At 44.0% G+C, this 22606-nt stretch overlaps 1 protein-coding gene across 1 annotated transcript; it reads left to right on the top strand.

The window, feature by feature from the left end:
- On the top strand, window positions 1–4500 carry LOC124970664 (speedy protein E4-like). The gene is made up of 7 exons (XM_047534162.1): window positions 1–40; window positions 489–520; window positions 629–812; window positions 1433–1491; window positions 2081–2166; window positions 2950–3118; window positions 4441–4500. The coding sequence occupies exons 1-7, from the start codon at window positions 1–3 to the stop codon at window positions 4498–4500; spliced, it is 630 nt and encodes a 209-aa protein (XP_047390118.1).
- The last annotated feature ends 18106 nt before the right edge of the window (window positions 4501–22606 follow it).

The following is a 22606-nucleotide window of genomic DNA, read 5'->3' as shown; positions in this document are numbered from 1 at the left end:
ATGCAGGTGGTGGTAGATGATGAGGTCTCAGGTCCATCAGGTGAGGGAGCTAAAGACAGAACCGAGTTGACATGATGAGTGGTAAGGAGGAAGGGGTAGAGAAGCCAGAAACGGTGGAGCAGGGAGCCCAATTTGGAAGGAGAGAACAGGTCAGGGGACAAGAAGTCCACATGGATGGAAAATATGAAGGGAAAGGAACTGAGCTAGAAGACGAGATCCAAGGGTAGTAAGGGGTTAGAAGGTATGAAAAAGGGTCACTCGACCCTGGGAGAAAGTTGTCCATAATGGACTAGAGCTTTGAGGAAAAGGGAGATGGGACAATGCTGAGGAGAATCAGGGGCAGATGGTTATCAGCAAAGGGGAAACATGGTACAATAGCTAAGAAGGCAGCAAGAGCTTAAGGTCTCACATGTGAGTGGGGTACTAGAATGAGATGATAAAAGGCTGAATACCAAATACAGGAGCTTTACTCAGCTTTCTTTACTCAGCCCCGTGGGTAGAACACTGCCACCCATGTCGGGTCTCAAGGAAGAGAGAGCGGACCTCCGAATCACAGGATGATGCAGATGATAATCATCCAGGGGTTACTGATTCAGTACCCAGGGCAGAATCTGGCCTTATGACTGAGACCACTGGCAAAAAGAGAAAGAGGGAATCCTCCTCTGAGGCTGTCGAGGAGCTGCAGGAGCTGGACAGTGAGCCAAATCATGCCTGGGATGCTGATTCACTGTATGGCCTTAAAATGAAATTCAAAAGACTGCGAATAAACTTGGTGCAACCAGAACACCATGAAGTTTTTAAGAAGCTACTAGGTAGGGAGACACTCCCCGACGTGCCCTCAATCCTCTCTCCATACAAAGATGAACCTTATAGCCACTGCCCTTTTCTAGAGTGCCTTGTTACCTCTGAGTACCCCATGCCTGGAAGACTCAGGACCCATCTCCCCTCAGAGACTCTTAGATGATGGATGCTTACCCTACACTAGAAAAAGGTCCCTGCTTGGGACCACAGAGCTTGATTCCAACAGTCCTCTCTGATCGGAGACTCTCTGGCTCTAATAGATGTCCTACATTCTGAGGGGTGGTAATGGGGTCATGTTCATGCTGATGTGACTGCCAAATGAGAAAATGACCTAGGAACCCACTAATTCTGACATGGGGCATTCCTGGGTGATGATGGGCCCTCATAGTTTACACAAAGTTCTTGATCATACACGTATCTAGCTCTTACCCAAACCCTCACTTGGTTGCTTTTCTGGGGAGTCTCAGTACATACAACTTCTCCAAGGTATGTTACTGTCCTCTTCCTATCCACCTCTGCTGGGCTCCAATCCTGCACCTTCTCCAAGGGAGTTCTTGTTCTCTTCTCTGCTCTCTCTCTCCCATTGCAGCCCCTTCTTGTTTCCAAACTAACACCAGTGTTCTGTTCACAGAGGATCCTGTTGTCAAAGAATTCCTGGCCTGGGACAAGAACCTGAGGGTGTCTGACAAGGTGAGGTTACTCTCCACTGGGCAGGGGTCCTGATCCAGCACAGCCTGGATGGGGAGGGCTTTCTAATGCTATGGTCCTTCTTTCTGCCTCCACATAGAGCCACAAATATGTGCCAGGTCTTGGCCCATTTGTGACTTGTAAACATCTCTCTCAGGTCTAGCAGCTTCTTGCAGAGAGGACAGGTAGACATTGCTTCTGCTTGGGTGCTCTGAGCTCCAAACCCAAGAATGCATTCTGACATGGATAAACACACTTTTCTTGTCAGTTGAGGTTTCGGGATATTCTCCTCTCTGCTCTCCCTGAGCCACTGTTCTCCAGTTTATCAAAGACCCTCCTCAGCCAGTTGACATATATGCCCTCCCTCCAAAGGTCCCCTCAGACCTTGCCCTCCAATGCACATCTACGTCTCCTCTCACCTTGACTCTTCCCATTGACCATGATCCCTCATATCCTTCCCCCAAACAGCAGGTCTCCTTAGTTGGCTACCTTCTCTTAGTGACACTCTCTACCCCAGACTCCCAGTCCTCGTCCCCTCCTTTCTACTCATCCAGGATGTGACCTCTCTCTATTTTTCCTCTCTCTCCACCAGTACCTCCTGTCTATGGTGATAGCTTATTTTAGCCGGGCTGGCTTCTTCTCCTGGCAGTACCAACGAATCCATTTCTTTCTGGCCCTGTGAGTATTTGGCCTCCTTCATCAATATGAATTCACAATCTGGGTGATCAGGAGGGGAGAGGGCACTAACCTGTATTCTGCCTTTTAACCTGTTTGCACTGTTTGCTCTTGGTAAAAGATATTAAAACATTAATGTATAGGTTTTCTTTCACACTTCTCTTGTCAAAGTCAAGACAAAATCTCCCATAAGGCCAGTTTTAAAAAATTAAGGAAAATTTGAAAAATTAAAAACAAAGACAATTACTTATCAAAAAAAAAAATTAAGGAACACCAAAGGAAACATAAAGACCACCTGAGAAGAGTGGAGGAAAGCATGGCCACTTGCTGTCCCTGGCAGAGGGACTGCATATGCATCCACATCTAACTGCTCTATTTCTTCCTGTATTTACCCAACACTGTTTTCACTTCTGCCTCTGGATTTCCAGGACAGAGGCCCATTCCCATCCACATAGGTCCAGCATAAGGTGCTCCCTTCTGCTCCTTCATACAGATGTCTTCTCTCATCTGTGGCTTTCTACACAGTCACTGAAAATCCTTCCAACATGGGTACAAACATCCCTTATGCCTCCATCTCAAGTGTTTTCTCTTTGCTTTATTGACAAATGCTGGGGTACTTCTGAAAGTGACTGGGAAGGCCAATGGATGGTCCCCCATAATTGCTGAATAGGGCTAGTGCAGTCCTGTCTGATGATTGTCCACCTGGCTTGTTTTCTGGGAAGCTGACCCCAAGGGGAGGTCCTTCCAGGTTCTGTCCCTGAGGAGCAACCTGGTTTCTTTCCCCAGATACCTGGCCAATGACATGGAGGAGGACAACCAGGCTCCTAAACAAGACATCTTTTACTTCCTCTATGGGCAGAGCTATGCCCTGCGTCCCTTGTTCCACAAACTGCGCTATCAATTCATCTGCTCCATGGGCTGGAACACTCGGGTTTCCTTGGAGGAGTGTGAGGAGGTGGGTGGTGCTGTGTGTCTTGTGGAGGGCGAGGGAGGGGCTGACTGGAGACTCAGGAAGGTGGGTGGTTGCAGGTGGGATGTGGGGAGGAGAAAGTCCTGGAGGCTGCATGGAGGGAAGGACTTCCTTGGCAGTCTTCAGGTTTGGTTTTTTTTTGGTGATTTTTTGTTAGTGAACCAAATGTGTATCTCAATGTACTCTATGCAATCTAATAAAAAGTTGTTGGAAATTTACCAGGTACACATAAGTGATTCAAGTAATAAAAGAAAGTTTTATTTCAAGAAAATGAAGTTTCAGTTCCTAACTTGAGGAAAAGTACATTAAAAATATAAAGCCAAGCTCAGTTTCTATGCTATAATGGAATTACATTTAATAAAGCAGATTTAAGTCATTTTCTTCAGAGATATATATTTGGTCTTTTGTATTTATGTATAGATCTACCAATTGTAAAAAATGGTTTATTTTAAAGGAAGTAGATAAATGAAATGAAAGGAACCTTTGTACTGTACTAAAATTATTGACAACATAGAACACGTTATGGGAAAATAGCTTTTCATTCAGAGAATATTTGCACAGGTAAATTCTACATTAGACCTAACTAGAATTACAGTTAAATTATTTGTCTAGAGCACTCAGATATTAGTTATAAATAAAAATCATATCAAAAACTATTCATCTGGCAGGGGTATAATTATGGACAAACTTTAATAGGGTTTCAATGATTACAGATATCTTTAACCTTGTTTTTTGATGTACCCAAGCACAAACATCACAAACACTAAACCATTATTCTACTCAAATCAGAGACAAGGATAAAGTTTGACTCTTGATAAAATCAACTCCTCAAACTTGATTAGATGGGACACAAAAGGATTGTATGTGTTAAAGCATCTTTACAAAATTTTCTACACAGCTAGCATACTGTAGTTATCTGATATAAAATAGGAAAATAGACTCCATTTCTATTTAAAAGAAAGCTGAAACTACAATGTCCCACACCTTATATAACATGGATGTCAGTAATAGGTGAAATAATGTTGTGATATCCACATATAGCTACTTCGTTTGTCACCAGGCAAAATAAATCTCATAAATACACCTTGATATGTCACCTCCTTTGTAGTCAACAGAACTTAGTTAACAGAATCAAGCCTCTCAACATTTTATTTGTAAGGCATTTGTAGACCGTTGAATCATGGTGACTAGAATGTCCACATCAAAGTGAGGTAATTTAAGGAATGGGGAAATAAATTCAACATTATTTCAAAACCTCAATATCCTGTCAAGTCATCAGCTTTTGTGGGGGCTCTTTCTCTTTCCAGATTCAAGCTTATGATCCAGACCTCTGGGTGTGGGGCCGAGATCGCACCCTCATTCCCTAGAAGTCCTGGAACCATGGAGGTCTGAGGGGAGGGACCATATTCTGTATCCCGTGCCTGACGGCAGGGTCATCTACTGTCCATTAAGATGTCCAAGGACCTAACTACTTGATCCACTCCTGTCCGCCTCCCACCCACACCTACCCTGTGTGGATGGTGAGACAGCCTGAAACTCCCAGTCAGTCTCACAGCCTCCAAACCACAACCACACAGGTGACCTCCCAGAGATGTGCTGGTGCTCCAAGGCTGCTCAGCCAGACCTGAGAGAGAACAGTTTGTCACACAGGAAGTGCTAGAAATCCTTCACCCAGAGCAACTGGGCCCAGTGTCAGCAGTGATGAAAGGCTGCTGTCTATCTGAAGTGAATATCCTGGAGCCACGCATCTTTCTCTCTCCCTGGAAACTGTCTTTTGACCCTCTCCTTTTAATTCATCTAGGGCCAGGCATCCCTTAAGGATACCAAGCGTGGAGATGATTTATTTATAGAATTGTCGCTTTTAGTAGATAAAAATAAATGTTATTTATATTGAAGTATACTTATGTTAAATAGTTTAGAGATATATTTTGTTTGAATAATTGCTCTTCCTTGTTAGTTTTTTGATGAGGGTTATAATAAGTTTTGGTACATAAATAATTCTCCTAAGGTTTTAAAACTTTATGTATTTTTCTGTTACTTTTATACCTCAGTGGTAGTACCACACAGTCTTATAAATACAAAATTTTCATTTCATGTTCAATCATTAAAGTGAATATGGAGTGGCTGTTATTTAACTGGCCTTGCCATGTTTTTCTGTCATTGTAAAGTATGTATTGTAAGAGAGCACAGGTGCTGTGTGCTTTTGAGGAGCACAGCACAGCACATTCGTGTGGAAAGTGAATAAAGTTGAAAATCTTCTTACCTTAACGATGCATATGATCATATCCTTTTGGGTTGTCTGCTGTCAAATCATGGTGTTCTTTAACAGTTTGTTGTTACTTGACCAAATTTCTTACCTGTGGAGGGAAACACTTCAATTATTTTTCATGTAGGAAAAAACAGAGAAGGTTGTAGAACTGAAACAAGAGACCGGCAGCAGGAAACACAGGGAGGATATTGAGAGACATAACACAGTAAAAGTCAAAGAAAATTCAGGGCAGCTTGTAACAAGCATATATCCAAAATCCAGAAGAGGTGTCTCAACAGGAGATGCCTTCCTGGTAATGGTCCAAGGGTGGGGACACACATGGAATGGCAGACTTTGCTACTTGAGTCACAATGGCAGTCTTTTCCACAACCTCTTTTTCTACTTTGACAAAACAGAAGGAAAATCCAATGGGTCTTCTTGAAATAGAAACTCATGGAGGGACATGAAGGTACTAGAGCAGGTTGAGAGGAGGATGATATGAGAGGAAGAGCTGAAGCTGGTAAACAGACAGGCACAGAGAGGAGGAGCTAATAGTGTGGGCACTGAGTGACTGCAGACAAGCATCTTGGGACAAGGGAGCAGCAGAGAATATGGAGCAGCTATGGAAAAGGAGCAGGTGAATCAAAGTATCAGTCAGAGGTAAAACAAAGCTAAGAGAGGTGGCAACAGAGCCAGAGATGAGGTGTGATATGTGGTTACAGAGAGAAGTGGAGATGATGTGAAGGAGTTGGAAAGAACCAACATGGAATGAGCTTAAGGTTGGGTGGAAGGTTTAGAAGAGGGATGGTGGTTGGGTGAGTGAAGCAACTGAAGAGGTAAAAGTTTCATGAAGGGAGAAGTCATTTAGGAGAAGTCATTAATACGGGCACTGTGCAATGCAATTCTGATGCTGATCAACTGCATGGAGGTCCCAGGTTACAGGTTGAGGACATGGGCCCCCTCTGCACTGCCCTATTTTCAGACATCAGTTGTAAGCTCTGGGTTTCCCAGGGCCCTCCCACTTCTCACCAGTGGCTGCACTTTCAGAGATTCCCATACTTCTACTGCACAATTCTCTATAACTTCTTAATGAGGTTGGGAGAGCATAAATCCAAAAATGACTGTTTGGTCATGTTAGAAAGCAAACGGATTGGGACCAGCCAAAAGATGAGGCACATGGCTGCAGCAAAGGAAATCTGTCAAGTCCTAACGACCAAACATCTTCAGAGGACATGGATGTACAGGACCGACCAGTGAAGTTCACCTTGGTGTCAGCAGTTTGAATTTCACTGGAATTTTACTAAGCATTTGGAAGGAGTGGGATGAGTAGAGCAATACAGCAGGCTCGGGTCTGCCCTCTGTATCCTTACTACAGAGTGTGGGAGACAGGTGTGTGTCCAGGAAAGAAGATAAGGGAAGGCGGTATGGACAGGGACGGGACGTCATGACATCAACTACATAGCATGAGGGTGGCAGCAGGCAGCCTCAGGTCTCCAACTCATTCTGTCTTCCTGATCACTGTACAGGAGACCCCTTTGGAACTCCCTGACCAGAAAAGCCCTCTTGAGGGAAGGCCTATCCTGGGTAATGCTGGGTAAACTATATGGCATGTCAGCCATTAGGAATTTAGATTCCTGAGACAGAGGCCAACTCAGAGAGGCCAACTCCCTGGACTGATAGGGAGTGTACAATCCACAGAACAGGGGGGAAATGGGGTCAGTGTCCCTGAGTGAAAGGACAGAGTATCTAAGGAGACATGGCAACTAGATGTCACAGTTCAGAGAACCAGAGAAGAAGGTTTCAGAAGGGAAGGGGCATAGCATAACTCCCACCAGCACAGTCATGGGCTGGGGTGACTCTGTGCTATTGACTTCCACCCAGAGCACATAGGCAGCAGGAGAGTTTTGAGCAGGGGCCCAATAAAAGGCATTTCCTGGCTGTGATGAGTCAGGTGGAGTGAGACATTCCCTGGAGGCCAGCAGAGAATCTCCGCCTTGGGTTCCGTCCTATGCCCAGCCAGGTTCTGTATTACAAAGGGAACTTCAGAGTCTCCAGGTTAGTGAAGGAGAAGAAATTAGATGTTACACCTCAGGGAAGGGAGGGCAGCCTCTCAATCAGAAAATAGTGGGGGGTGGTCTACAGATGTCAAATTTTTTAAAAAATATTTTATAGTTGTAATGGAATTTTATTTATTTTTATGTGGTGCTGAGAATCGAACCCAGTGCCTCACACATGCTAGGTGAGTGCTCCCCCACTGAGCCGCAACCCCATCCCATACAGATGCCAAATTTACCAACATTCATAATCTGAGGCCTAATCATGTGAACCCCTCCCTGATGGAGAAGGAAACTGTCAGAGTGGAATTGGGGACTCACAGGTGAACAGAGTTTCAAAGGAAATGGGGGTTTGCACAGAGGCCTTTGCTCCCATGGTCTGAGCCCTGAGTTTCCCTGCCAACCCATGGAAACCAGAGCAGTGCAAAGCCCCCACCCTGTGCATCTCATCTTGCATAGGGCTGTGCCAAATGTCTTGAAGGTTTGGGCTAACAAACAGTGGGATGCAGCTGCTGGGTGTTCTGCAATGTGTATTCAGAATGACAAGGATCTGACTCTGATTTCTTGCCTAAATGCTGGGCATCTGTCTAGTCAGATGATAGGTGATCAAGTGCCCAAGAATCACACACCTAGGAAAAGCTCATACCTAGGCTGTGCTTAGAATCCTGTGGGGTCAGCCCCTCTTCCTTTGTCCTGTTATAGCTTCAGGAGCCCGTCTCCCTGAAATGTGGAAACACAGCATCTTGCTGAGCTGGGCAGGATGTCTAGGGTGGGCCTGGGACCTGGGTTTCTTACACTCCAGGGTAAGGCCGAGGTTGTTGGTCTTGGGAACTGGAAACCACCCCCACAGCCTCCATGCTTGGTCTGTGTCCATCTGTCCTCTTAGGATGCCATCTGGTCATCTTCCATCTTCCAGGACCCCTCCGTGCCCTACCAAGCCCCTCTCCACAGCATGAGCCTAAACCCCTGGTTCAGCCAGGCTGACTTTTTGCAGCAGAGAAACACGCTTGTTCCTGCCACCCATGCCAGTGGGCCATGACTGGTCACTGCTGAATTCTCTGCTCTCTGTGTTTCACATGTGACAGTGATTCCTGTGCTTTGTTTTTGTTTCTTTTCTTTCATTTGGTTTCATTTTTTGTTTGTTATTTTGTTTTTTATTTTGTACTGAGGATTGTACCCAGAGGTGCTCTACCACTGAGCTACTTCCCCAGCATTTTTATTTTTATTTTTGAAACAGGGTCTGGTAAGTTGCCCAGGCTGAGTCTGAACTTCTGAACCTCCTTCCTCAGCTTCCCAAGGAGGTGGGATTACAGGAGTGTGCCACCACACCAGCTTAGATCAGTCTTTACAAGTATCTATGACCTTGGATGATAGTTTTCTATAGACAGGGATTTCTTTTTGCTTTGCCAAACCCATCTGTGACAGGGATCTGACCCTTCTCTGGGCAGTTCTAGGACCCTCGGAGGTGCAGTCTTCATTCCTCTGAGTGTGGCACTTCAGGGTGGCAGCCAGGTCACTAGATCAAACTGGCTCCCCATCTTAGGAACAGCACAGCTCTGCTGCATCCAGCTCCAGGCCTCCCCTGTGCCTGTTTCCTCAGTAGGTCACATGGATGTGAAGTTTACTGGGGTAGAGTTGACACAGAGAGTCTTTCTTCATTATCATAATACCTGAGTCTGCGGGAGTGTGTCTGGCACAGCCATCACTGGTCACAGCAGGAGCAGCCAGGCCACTGCTTGCTCACTGGTCCTGCAGGAAGCTCTCCCTCTAAATGTCTTGGATAGTGACTTTCATCTCACTCAGCTTCTTTGTATCTGCTAAGGGAAGGACTGACTAAATTTCCTAGGTCAGGAGCAGGGTGCTGTCCCCTGGTGGCAGATTCCTTCCATGTCCTAGTCTTCCTGTTTGGGCATTTGAGCACCGTCCCATTCATCACAGTAAGACCCCTCCTGGCTTTCCTGGCCACTCTTTCTCCCTCACTTGGGCTCCACATTGGCTATGTCATGGTTTCCTCAGTTCTGTCCATGTCCACACTCTGGGGAAGGGTCACTGTTACAGCAGCTGTAATGGGTGACCACACATCTAGTCCTACAGTTCTGTGGGACAGGTGTCTCTCTGGACTGAGGCTGACATGTAGGTGGGCTACATTCTTCCTGCAGCTTCTGCAGAGAATTTCTCTCCTTCCTTCTCCTGCTTTTGGGAGGACCTGCATTCTTTGGTTTTGGGCCCTTCCTCTGTCCTCCAAGACAGCAATAAGCTCAAGTCCTTCACTCTGCCCTTTGGACAATGCAGAATAATCTCCCCATCTCAACATCTGCAATAGCCCATGCAGAATCTCTTTCCCACATGAGGCCCTATGTTCACAGGACCCTGGAACATTTGGGACCTATTTCAGCTGCCTATCCCATCCTGAGGCTATCATGGCACTTCCCCAACACCCATTGTATTAGACTTGTCAGTGTCCATGCTTAGCTATGGACAGGTCTCAGTTCTGCTGACCATATCAGTTCTGATGATCCTAGAAGAAACAGAGACCTTAGAAATTAGTGTCCGGGGGTGCACACTATTCTCTGACCATGTCCTGTGGCTGTTTTGAGTTCTCAGCCTCACACCAGATGTTGCAAGCTCACAACTGGCTTTGGGGTGTGCTGGTCCCAGGCAGGAGAGGACAGTGTTTGCATGCCCTGAGCTGGGGCTGGAGATGGGTCCCATCTACCTCCTCATCCCCAGTCCTATCTCCCCAGAAGCCATCCTGTCTTTCTTGAACAATAAGCTGGGTGACACACTGTGTGTGCTGGACCTCATGCTGTCTCACCTATGCCCCTTGAACCCAAAGATTCACTTTCCCAGGTTCCTACCAGGGCACAGTGAGACAGTAGAGGTCTGGTGCTTATATATGATGGATACTATCAACTCTCTCCATTTGGAAAAATCTTATTTTTACTTACTAATGTAAGTTTAATAAAAATGGCATGTGATGAAAACAAAATCAAAAACACAGAAAAAAATCTAAGATCTAAAAAATGACACTGTAAAGAAATAGCCTTTAAATTCCAAATTATCCCCTGTTAGAATTAGTTCTCTAGTCTCAGTGTAAAAATATTCAGCAATCTGTTGCCTCATTTTTCGCTCAAAAATGAGTTTTATACAGTAATTAATCATAATATTCTATCTCTCTCTCTCTGTGAGGGACAGAGAAATGGTGCAGATCTGTGAAAACATCCCACATAACTGGTCTTGCAAGAAAAAACAGGAACCAATATCCGCACACTGCCTCCTGGAAAGCCGGGACCCTCAACAAGAACATGTCCTAACACCGTTCATCCTAACACCATCTGAAGCACCTGGCCTGGAAACACCCACAGTTAGGATGGCTATGGATGCTGCATTAATAAAATACACAGACAGACAAAAAATAAAGTGCAGTCCTTCAAAAGAAAAGAAGTAAGATACTGAAAAAAGTGAGATACTGAAGTAAATCTCCTTCCCCAGTTCTGCATGCCTGAAAAGGCATCTTCATTGACACATTCCCCTTCCTCTGGAGATAAAGAAGCTGGAGTGGACCTGGCCCTGCAGTAGGTGCCCTGACACAATGACCCCACTCCCAAGGAGCACAGCTGTGGTGTAACGTCCTCACTGTCTTCCTCCAGTGACCTATGGCCCTGCATCAGGCACACCCAACAGTAGCAGAGCAACAAAGAGACCTGTGTCACAGAATCATGGAGGCTTCTGTTGACTGCAGCCATCTTCTGTGGCTGGAGATAAGCAAGAGCTCATGAGGCTAAAGACAGAGGAGAAGAAGGAGACATTTCATCACCAACATCGAATATGGCCAATGGCAGCCCTCAGCTCTCAAGGGCCTTCTCTGTCTAAACATGGTAGCAATGAGAGTGGACTGTCCCCAGTTAAACCTCACACACAGTGACAACTACAGAATTTCATCTGGGAGGTTCTCAAATCAAAAAAGATCCATGCAGAGTGGCACATGCCTGTAATCCCAGTGACATGAGAAGCTGAGGCAGAAGAATTGCAGGTTCAAGGCCAACCTCAGCATCTTAGAGAGATCTGTCTCAAAATAAAAATGAAAGGGTCAGGCATATGACTCAGTGATAGAGTGCCCCTGGGTTCCATCCTGAGAGCCACACACACAGGCACACCCATAAGCACTCAAAATAATAAAAAAGAAATGACTACAATAATATCAAGAGTATTCCCAACAAATACTTGCTCATACATACTTAGAAGGAATAAAAAGAGCATCAGTCTTTTGAATACAGTTGACAGATTTATATTTGTTCCAAATACATCCTCTATGACTTGTTGACACCTGGTTTACAAAGGAATATCAGTGCCCAGCTAATTACACTTTTTTCTCAAATGATGGATGAATTATTTAGACGTGAACAATGAAATAAATGGGCAACGGAAGTTTACATGGTCCAAGAATAAGATTTACCAATGTGTTAATTATTTTAAAAGTAGCCCTCAGATTAAAATTTGTGGAAAAACCCTCACTGATTCAGTGCAGGTAATGCCAGTCAACGTTAAAAAGCGCAAATAGGTCAAGTAGGTAAAAACCCACTTAAGGGCTGAGGTGGAGCTCAGTGGTAGAACACTTGCCTAGCATGAAAAATGCCCTGGGATCCATCTAAAGTACCACACAACAATGCGATATAATGATAAGAATAAATTAAATTTTAGGACTTCCTCCCTCCCTGGAACCCTAGTCCTCAGTTAGCTTTGCTAGCAGTAAAGCAAAGGTAACTGCTTTACCCGTAGCCGTGTCTCCTGCCAGGGAGAGTCTGTACATAAACAACACATTATATTTTGGGGAAAAGATCAGCAAATGCCATACAATGTCCTGCACCTTAGCACACAGGAAACCACCCTTTACTGTTCACAACTTATTCTCTCTCTCTTTTTTCCCACCACTGCACAATCTACTTCACAGTCAGCAGTCTAAGGGCAGAGGTCAGGCAAGGGGTCTGGTCCAGTTTTCTCTGGCCTGGGCACTATCCAGAGGCCCAGGGGGATGAACCTGCCACAAATCAACTCCAGGAATCACTCTCTCATGTAAAGGTGAACAGTAGGCATGAAATGAAGTACAGTTCACCTCATCAGTGACCTCTGGACACGCATAGTGTTTTCTGAGGTTTCATGTCTAGGAACAGCACCATCACGAAGATGTACAGGGAAAAAAGGGTACATATAATCCCAAGGGCTCAATTGATTTACTTTTTCACCAACAAATGAGCTGCTTGAGGGCTGGGAACATGCTCATGGCAGATGCTTTCCTGGCAACCTGGTTTCCATCCCTGGCACTGAAAAAAAAGTTGAATCTCTAGAACCAAAAAGGAAAATAAAGGGGGTAGCACACAACTGGCATAGCTCTAACTCAATAAAAGGACAAATAAACTTGTTTATACTTGTAATGAAGTAGACAGTTCTCTGAAACTGATATAAAAATAGCCTATTAGCACATGAAAGGATGGTCAACACCATTAGTCATCAAAGAAATACAAATCAAACCATGAGATACCACTGCCAGCTCACTAGGATGCCTATAATCACAAAGTCTGAGAATAATGTGTTGGTGACAATGGAAATTAGAACACTTCTACATGGCTGGTAGGAAAGTAAAAGGTGCAGCTGCTCAGAAGTCTGGTGGTTCCTTAAAAGGTTAAATGTACAGTTACCACATGACCCTGCAACTCTACTCCCAGATGCATACCTGAGGAAAATGAAAACACACATTTATACAAACACTTGTGTGCAAATGTTCTTAGCAGCATTATTAGTAATAGTTCAAAAGGAAAACTCAAATATTCACCAATCGGTGAGTAAGTAAATGGGGTCTGTTTCTTCAATGTAACCTTATTCATTCATAAGTACAGAGTAACATGGATGAACCTTGAAACATTATGCTAAGAAACCAGACCAAAAGGCCACATAGTGCATAAGAACACCTCTGTGATGCCCAGATTAGGTAAATCTATGGAGGCAGAGTGCAGATAAGGGGATGCTTAGGGCTGGGTGACTGGGAGGGGTGAAGAGTGACTGCTAATGGGTACAGACAGGATTTCATTTGGAGGTGATGAACTGTTCTGATGTCGATTTTGGTGATGGTTGCATAACTCTGACATGCACTAAAACTCCTTAGTTGTATACTTTAAATGGGTGGATCACATGGCATGCAAATTACATCTCAATAAGCTTATTAAACTAAAAAGGAAGAGGTGTCAAATAGAAAAGGCTACTCTTTACCTTTCGTGCTGACACACACCACGATTGACACAGGACCTATAAACAACTGCCAGGAGGACCCTGAGGACACTCAAGTAACTGAACCAGACTCCACCTGCACAGCCTAACTTCCCTCTGTGCATGACATTCAAATCAGACTGCGAATTCACCTGTCCAAGAACAGGGAGGGTCAGAAATGGAATCCAAAGAGGTGTTTTGTAAAACATGATACAAAGAAGTAAAGGGAGTTAATATTTTCCCAAGCAAGTGAGGCTGACTCTGGAATATAATTTTAATCACTAGAAGATCTACTAAATCAATGAAAGAGTATGTCTTTCTCTTTAACTTTTTATGCTTGTATCATTGTTCTTATTCTATGCCTGCTATATTTCATTTATGTGCATTTCAAGTCATAAGCAAATATAATGTGAACCATCATGACTCAGAAATATGCAACCAGTAAAACAACAAACTACATGTCTGCTAAGTTACTAAGAAGAGAATTTGTACAATGTGGATTAACAAGATCAACACTCACTGAATTTGAACCAAGAGGGAAGGAAATGAACACAGATGCAATATTGTTCATGGTGAGCAATGATAAAACTGCAAAGGAGAAATCCTGTGGTCTTGTAACTAAAATTCTGTAACCCACAGCAGAACAATGAAAGACAGCACTGAACAACAGGAAGTGATAATGACCCTGACCCATCCCTAGAGGTATTTTACAGAAGGTAGTGCACCACTTGGCAAGACGGCCCTATTAAAGATTCAAGCCCAGAACCTGTAAGCAGTGGAACTGGGGGACCTTGAATTTAGTGCAGTGGCTGAGGGCTTGTGTTTTTCATCAGTTTCATGATATCCACGTCTACACAAAAGAAGAGGAAAAAGATCTCCTGGCCCTAAAAACTAGAAAGTTCCTGGAAAGCAGCTGCGATCGCTTCCTGTTTTGAAATTCCTTTCCCCTTGAGAATCTACTTCTTCAGGACCATGCTATTACTCCTTGCCCACACCCTTTGCCCACGAACTTCAAGCACCAACGCCGCTTTCCACTCGTTGCACTCATAAAGGCAACACATAGAGGCGGAGCCTTCCCACTTCTCGAGAAATCTGCCACCCCCGCTCAAGAAAGGCAACGAGGGCACTATTTTCCAACTTCTGTCTTGCAGGCAGGAGCTTTGCTCTCCCGCGCAGAGCGGCCACCACGCGAGGGCACGAGGCTCGAGGGCGAGTTCGGCAATAACCGCCCGCTCCCGCGTGCCAGGTCTCTCGCCCGCGAGCAGTGACGTCTGGGTCTCAGATGTCACCCCGACCCCGCCTCCCCTTCCCGGCCTCGGTATGACACCTGTACAATGGGGACAGCAACAGCACCTACCTGCTCGGCGGCGGTGAGGACGAGGCACGGAAAAGTAAGACCAGCGCCGCGACCGTGTCAGCTCCTGGCGGATGGCGACTTTTGTCAGGGTCTCAGGTGACAGTGTGCTTCCCTGCTCTTCGTCGCGGTCCAGGACGACACTCGCAAGAACAGCTTGAAGACTAAGTCATCCCTGCGAAGTCCCAGCGACTACTAACGGTACCCTCCTAGGAATGTCTCAGGCTCATCTCTGGGCGCCACGGGTAAAACGGCCTCCAATCCGCGCAGGCGCACCGGGAGGGAACACTGCGCATGCTCCCTCGCTTCATTGCAGACACTGGGTCCCTGAACCCCACTCTGGTCCTCTGCCCTCTGCGCCTGGGCAGGCTTGCTGACCAGGTGTCTTGGTGGATGGCTTTTACTTTAAGAAAGAAACCGCAATCTTATTTCGGAAATGAACCATCCACATGAAAGTCTCTCTCTTGAGAAGGTCAAGAACCTTCATGCCTCTTTTTTCATAAGGAAATGTTTTATCTTTAACAAGGGGTAATCTCCTATGATATTTGTCTTATCATGACTTTTGGAAAAGCAAAGACGTTTGATAGCCTTCTCTGCTTGTTCTTTTAAGTTAACTATTTGCAAGTTACAGGATGCAGTCTAGAAGAGTTGGCACTCCATCAATATCTTAATATTAAATTGGAAAAACCTATCTTGAATCTATCATTTTTCCCAATTGAGTCATACATTCCTGTGTGTTTCAGTTTATGGCCTGATTTTCTTTGGTTCAAGTAAAATGATTTATTTGATTCGTATAAAATTAATATCTTTGCATTTATCCTTTGCCACTCTTGCCTATCGTTTTGGCCAGGTGATTGTTCAGGAATTTGGATAACTGCTTTTCTGAGAACTCTGTATAAAGTTCTGACATCTTCTACTCTCAGACTGTGAAGTAAATAAATTATGTTTTTAGATTTGGAACACGCCAATTTCCTTATGACAAATTCATATTTTTGTAGAAACCTTATTAGTTGAGCAAATAGGTTTTATCTTTTCTTTCTATTCTGGTAGCAGAGTCAACTGTAGTGTCGGGGTTGACTAAAGACTTGCACCTTTTAAGTGCCTGAGGGGAAAGTAGGACAGAGATTTGGTGTGTTGTATTTTTGTGTTTGTTATGGCTTGAATATGGACTGTCCCCCAAAAGTTCGTGAGATCAAGTAACAATGTTCACAGGTGAAAGGATTACATTGTGAGAGCTGCAGTCTAATCAGTGGATTAACTAACTTGATGGATTAATAATTTGAAAGGACTACTATACTGGGTGTTAAGTGTAGGTAGATGAGGTGTGACTGGAGAAAATAGGTCCCTGGGGATGATGTGCCTTTGGGTTGTATATTTTGTCCCTGTCGTTTTAGCCACTCTCTCTGCTTCCTGGCTGCCATGAACTGAGCAGCAGGCGCTACCTTCACAGTGTCTCACTTGGGCCCACAGTAATGGTTTGGGGAGACCATGAACTGAGATCTTTGAAATTGTGAACCCCAAATAAAGTTTTCCACCTATGAATTGTGCTTGTCAGGGATTATGTAACACCAATGAAAGGCTGATTAACAGGATTATAAAAAGTATCCTTGTTTTGTCATTTGAAAGGATTAATGTTATGTTGCAACTTGCTTTTAAATTGCAGGTATAAAAGCAGGCATTGCTTCAAATCTGCAGGAGAAACACCTGATGAACCTACACCAAGATCACACATGGCAGTCACGCAAGATCATGCACACCTATATGCCGGGTGACTAGGGTGCCTGAAGCAGAATTGAAGTTGGAGGCCAGTCTCAGCACTTTAGTGGGACCCTGTCTCAAAACAAAAACTTTAAAAAGGGAATGGGGATATAGCTTGGTGGCAAAGAAGGGATTCGATCCCCAATGCTGGAAGAAGAAAAGATAAAAAATAGTCCATACTATAAAAATGTTTACCCAAACAGATGGGGGAACCCATCCTAGATAGAGTTCAGGTTCCCTGGAAATGCCACCTCTGACTGATAGAGGGAAAAAACACAGAAACACTCTTCTTGAAGTCCCAATCAATTTGGGGCCATTTGCGAAGGCACCTAAGAGTCAATTCCTACTTATTTATGCCTCTCTAACCAGGATTCTGAGCAGAACTGACCAATGTCATCAACTGGGCAGGAGAGGCTCCTCGCAGGACCAGTTACAAGCCATCTTTCAGGGGTGCTGTCTCTAATGAAAAGAGAGATAAGGGGGTTTGGAGGCAACTAAGATGTGTCAAGCTTAGTTTCACCAAAAGAGGCACTTTTAAACTTCACAGAAATCCTAGGGAAGTAGTTTTTTCCATAAATCAGGGAAAGGAAGCTCATATTAGAGTCCTTGTCCAGGGAGCCGCAAGTGGAGTGACACAAGTCTGATCCCAAAGCTCATACTTTTCTTATTTAGGGTTTCCATAAGTCACTATGATTTCTATTAAAACTATTTCTCTACCTGCTCTTCTGGCCAGAGTGTGAAGCAAACAGAAAACTTGATTCAAGCACTCTGACTGACCTGGACAGGAATGGATTGGTGTCTGTGAGTTTTTATAGTTATCACTTCACACACACGTGGTCTGGGAGTGTAGCTCAGTGGTACAGCACCTGCTTAACATGGGACAAGGCCCTGGGTTCCATCTCCAGCACTATAAAAAAAGAAAGGAAGAAATAAAAAAAGAAAGAGAAAAAGAAAACACACACACACAGAACATCTCAATGAAAAATATTAATTACCTGATAAGAACTTCAAAGAACTGAAAGTAAGAAGTGCGACCCTCTCTCTAAATAAAATACAAAATAAGTCTGGGGATGTGGCTCAGTGGTCAAGTGACCCTGAGTTCAATCCCCAATACCCACCCTCAAAAAAATAGAAGTGAATGTAACTGACACAGTGCTTCATAAGGCTTGTAACAGAAGGCAAGGCTTTTGTTTTTAACACAGGTGGACATGGCCCAGTCTTGCACTCCAGCTCAGACACCCTCCTTATTATCATCCTGGTTCACCATCAAATGGGGGTGACATCTTAGCCAATTTTACTTTTACTTGGGAATAAGGACCTCAGGAGGCTTTGACATGCTGAGGTTCCAGATCTTGTTCTGTGCATGGTGCTCTGCAGTGAGTGACCCCAGCTTGTCTGATTTACATGTGCAAAGACAGGTATGAGCCTCATGCACCCCACCCCACCCCAACCTCAGTCCAGGCTGCAAGTGTTCTGCTGGATCTACTGCCACTGGATTTCCCACCCTTCCTCCACAGAATTATCTGTGGAAAACAGACCACAACCACTAAACCAAGACAAGAATACTGGGAAGGTAGGTAGTCTGCTACACAAAGCAAAACCATGAAGCATGAGGGGAAAATAAAATGAGGGCCATAAAAAAGGTTAAACTCTGCAATTATACTGCCAATTTAGAAAGATGTTATGACCCCCACTAAATAAACATACACCTCATCCAGAGCCCTTCCTTGAGACGTTTTAATGCAGGAAGCAAAAATACTATATTCTCCTTGTGGTAAGGACTGTTAATATTCAATACTTTCATATTGATGGTGAATCTCATAAAAATATATACTTTTGCATAAATGAAAACAATATCACACAAATCAATACAATGGCTAAATCAGGAGGAATTATAGTTTTTTCCACAGAAAGTTTCATAGATTCTCAAGTGAAATGTTGGAAGCCCTATAGTGTTTACTGCCAAATGAAAAACAAATCATCCTAACATGGAATGTTCAGAAGGCTTATTCATAAAAAAGATAATCTATTCAGTTTAATAAAATATTTAGGATGGCAACACGACTCATGATGTAAGAGCTCAGGTGTACTTCCATGCTAGTGCCCGTGCACCTGAGGAACAGTAAGGGCCCTCAGGAATTGCCTGCATGCAGATCCCCTCAAGAGAAGCAGAGACAGGCAGGAACCACTTGCTCCCATTCCCCACAGGAGCCACAGGGCCTGAACTGTGCAGCCCTGGGAGGGACATGTCGTGGGTTTGCTTACTAGGGTGAGCAAGGCTTGGGTGCACGAACCACTTGGCAGGACATTATCATGAGAGGCAAGGGAGGGTTTAGTGGTTTGAGGAGAGATGCATTGGTTGGGTTGTCAACTGGGCAAGCAGCACGGCCTTCTCTGTGGGAAGATCTGAAAGTGATACTGGTCTTGAAAATTAGGATTGGGTCCTTGGGTCCTCGTTCTCCTGGTGTTGCAGATTAAACACCCAAGAAATGCTGAGGCAGAGTAAAGAGTAAATTTTATTTAAGAATGAGAAGAGGGAGGGCTAGAGAGACTCCTCTGGAGGGGAGAGGGTTCGGAGCTGGTGCCTGAGGGAGTGGGGGTGTCTTACCCCTTTATGGATTTTAGGTTTCTCATGTCTACCTGACCAAATGCAGGAGGGGAGTCACAGGTTTTGGTTGAGAAGTGAGATCCTCCCCTTCTCCAGAGGCTGTCAGCAACCTGGTAGTGGGAACTGCTATCTACCCATTTCCTTTGATAATCAGCTACCCGAACAAGCACTGAAGGAGACATGCTCTTAAGATAGGAAAAATCAAACCCCACATAGTGAAGCACATTTTTGCTAGAGAATGCCTGTTTGGTGTTGGGCAAGTCAGGGAGCCTTTCTGCACTTTGCTTTCCTTGTTTGGCTTCAGATACCCACAGTTATAGGTCCTAAATTGTTTATATTTGTCAACCTCTCCAGACTCAGCACCTGTCACTGCACACCTGAATGGGTGGGTCAAACCTTTGATACCATTGCAATACTTCCTTGAGCCAACCGCACTCATCACGTTACAGGTGTGTCAGATGCTGTGGAATAAAAGGTCTTTGTCTCAGAGCTGGAATAGGAATTGACATGGAATGAATCAACTAGGAACAAAGATGGGGTGACAGATCAGGGTGAGGAATGGGAAAGAAAACCAGCTCTGCAATGCAGGTTTCCAGATGTGTGCCCTCGTGGGAGTGGACAGGGCCCAACTTGGGAGGAAACTGCACAGCAGGTGAATTTAGGGCCCCAACAGCAGACCCATGCTTCAGCTCCAGTTGTCCACTTATTGTTGTATGATTGGGGCAAATTTCTGAGTGCAGTTTCTTTATCTAATAAAAGGGGGACTAAGTTTGAAATCAAGTTCCATATCTCTCCCAGAATCCCCTCCTGACAAAGTTGAACAGAGTTAGGATGACAGAGGAGAAAGAGAATTATGAGGACCACCTCCATTATCACAGAGCAAGCAAAGATGTGGAATTTGCATCTGAGAGGCAATAAATTCAAAATGTCTATAGATTTACATCTATTCATCAGCACATCCAGCACTTTATTCCTTATTATATTGGTAATATTCCTTCATATGGATAAAACACATTTTGTTTACACATTCATCCACTAATAGACAATGGTGTGGTTTCCCCTTTGGCTGTGGTGAATCATGCAGCTGTGAACTTGACTGTACAGATCCTTGTTGAAGTACCAGCTTTTAGTTCTTTGGTATATACCACTGAAGTCAAATTGTTGGCTCACAGTGGGGTCTGTTTAGCTGGACAAGGAGCCAGTAAACGGTTTTCCAACATTTTACATTCTCATGAGTGACGTTAACAGACTTCCAGGTTCTCCACATCCTTGCCAACATTTGGCAACATCCCTTTTTTCTTTGCCATCATAGATATGATGTTCTTTCTCAAGGTGATTTTGGTTTGTATCCTGCATCAATTTTGCAGGAGGAGTCCTTGCAAAGAAGTTGTCCACTCTAAGATACCAAATCAATTTATGATTGTTTTTATATTAATTTTGATTAACTTTTCACTTTTCAACATGTAATACATTGTCCAAACAAGTTGGTAAATAGTCCCTTTTATTCACAGGCTTGAACTGTATCTTGTAACATACTGTACACCCCTATGCACAGTTCCATTGGTAAGACATGAATGGACTGGCACTTACATTTATGGTTCTTCATGGCACTTAGTTTGATTTATTTATTTTACCTACAATTGTCACATTGTGTCTATTCATGCCTCTACATTTTGCGTATTCATATTTCAGATGATTTTTTTATACACTTTGACAAATTCCCTCCAAAGGAAGGCACTGATAAGATCATATGCTGCACTCTGTATCTCTTGAACAAAACTAGTAATTGTCTATCTGATCTCACATAGATTCCTAAAACGGATCCAAGTTTCTCAGCTTCTGTTATCCAGCTTCCTAAGCCTGGATTTGAAACTTGATCGGACTTGCCTCATGGGGGAAAAGGACAAATTTTTGTTAGGTTTAAGTAAAAATCAAACACTGGAGAATTAGATTGGTTAGACACTATTATCTCTGCAGAATGCTGTCTCAATGCCATGTAGTCATCTGCTTTTCCTAACTATAGCACCCTTACCACTTTCCAAAGAGGAGCAGCAAATGAAGTCCACCACTCCATCCGTATGCTTTGTAAAGCAGAATCCAAGAGAAATAACGTGTCACTTAGTAGACTAAAAAGTATTTCCAAACATGGGAAAACATCCTGAATGAGAGAGACAGCACACATGCACAGTTACAGACATGAAGTCCTAGGAGCTCACCCCACTAAGAATACAGAGTGAAAGTAGGGCCACTGCTAACATACCTCTTTTCAGCCACTTCTGTTATAAAATACTGTTTTGTGTATTTGCCCATGAGAAGATATATCTGTTAGCCAATCTCAGTAAGGTAGTTTTGGTTGATTCAGAGGCAACACAAAAATTTCAGTAATTCTAAATGTAAAAATTTTTCATTGCTTTCCAGTAAGTGATTAAAATCAGAATGCACTAGGTACTGTGTTCCCTAAGGACCATACATTGAAGAATCTGTCACAAGCTTGTAGTGCTATTAGGAGGTGGGGGAAAATTTAAAAGGTGGGATCTAGCATTAGGAAGTCATTAAGTCAATTAGGGTGTGTCTTGAGGAGATATTGGAATATGGGCCCCTTCCTGTTTCTCTTCTATCTTCTTGACTACTATGAGATGAACGGATCTCCAATGCTATGTGCTCCAATCACCATATTCTGGGCACGCACAGGCCCTAAGCAATAGTTCAAGCAACCATGGACTGTAACCTCTGAGATCATGAGCCAAAATAAGCCTTTCCTCCTTTTAAGTAGCTTATTCAGGTATTTTGTCACAGAAGACTGACCAGTACATTAGATTATGCCATGGAAGCATCTCAGACATATCAGTGTCTTCAAATGAGAAAGGTATTGTCCTTGGGCACAATGTGTGTCCTCAGTGGATATTCAGGCAGCATGTCATTGAGTCCTTGAGGAACATAGGCTGGTAGAATGGCTGCCATCTCCAACCTAGGTGGTTGCTGCACAGAGAAAGAAAAGGGCTTTCTGCATATTTCATGTTTGAAATAATCTGCACTAAAGCTAACAAAGGAGATACTGACTCTACAGCTGGGAAATATAGACTGTTAAAGCACACAGAGGGATGGAGAATACTTGGGTGGAGCATTTGGGGGATTTCCCCTCCTATGCTAGCCCATGACTTTATGTATACAATAAAGTCAGTCCACGGAT

This window comes from Sciurus carolinensis, chromosome 18 (assembly GCF_902686445.1).
Source record: "Sciurus carolinensis chromosome 18, mSciCar1.2, whole genome shotgun sequence".
Classification (NCBI taxonomy): Eukaryota; Metazoa; Chordata; class Mammalia; order Rodentia; family Sciuridae; genus Sciurus; species Sciurus carolinensis.
Note: the sequence above shows the minus strand (reverse complement) of the source record. Positions and strands in the feature narration are given on the sequence as shown.

What these genes read in the sequence shown, in the direction of transcription:
- LOC124970664 (XM_047534162.1), top strand. Translation starts at nt 1, where the DNA reads ATGCAGGTGGTGGTAGATGATGAGGTCTCAGGTCCATCAG. An exon ending in TGAGGTCTCAGGTCCATCAG is followed by an intron (nt 41 to 488) that starts GTGAGGGAGCTA and finishes TTCTTTACTCAG; the next exon opens with CCCCGTGGGTAGAACACTGC. An exon ending in ATCCATTTCTTTCTGGCCCT is followed by an intron (nt 2,167 to 2,949) that starts GTGAGTATTTGG and finishes TTCTTTCCCCAG; the next exon opens with ATACCTGGCCAATGACATGG.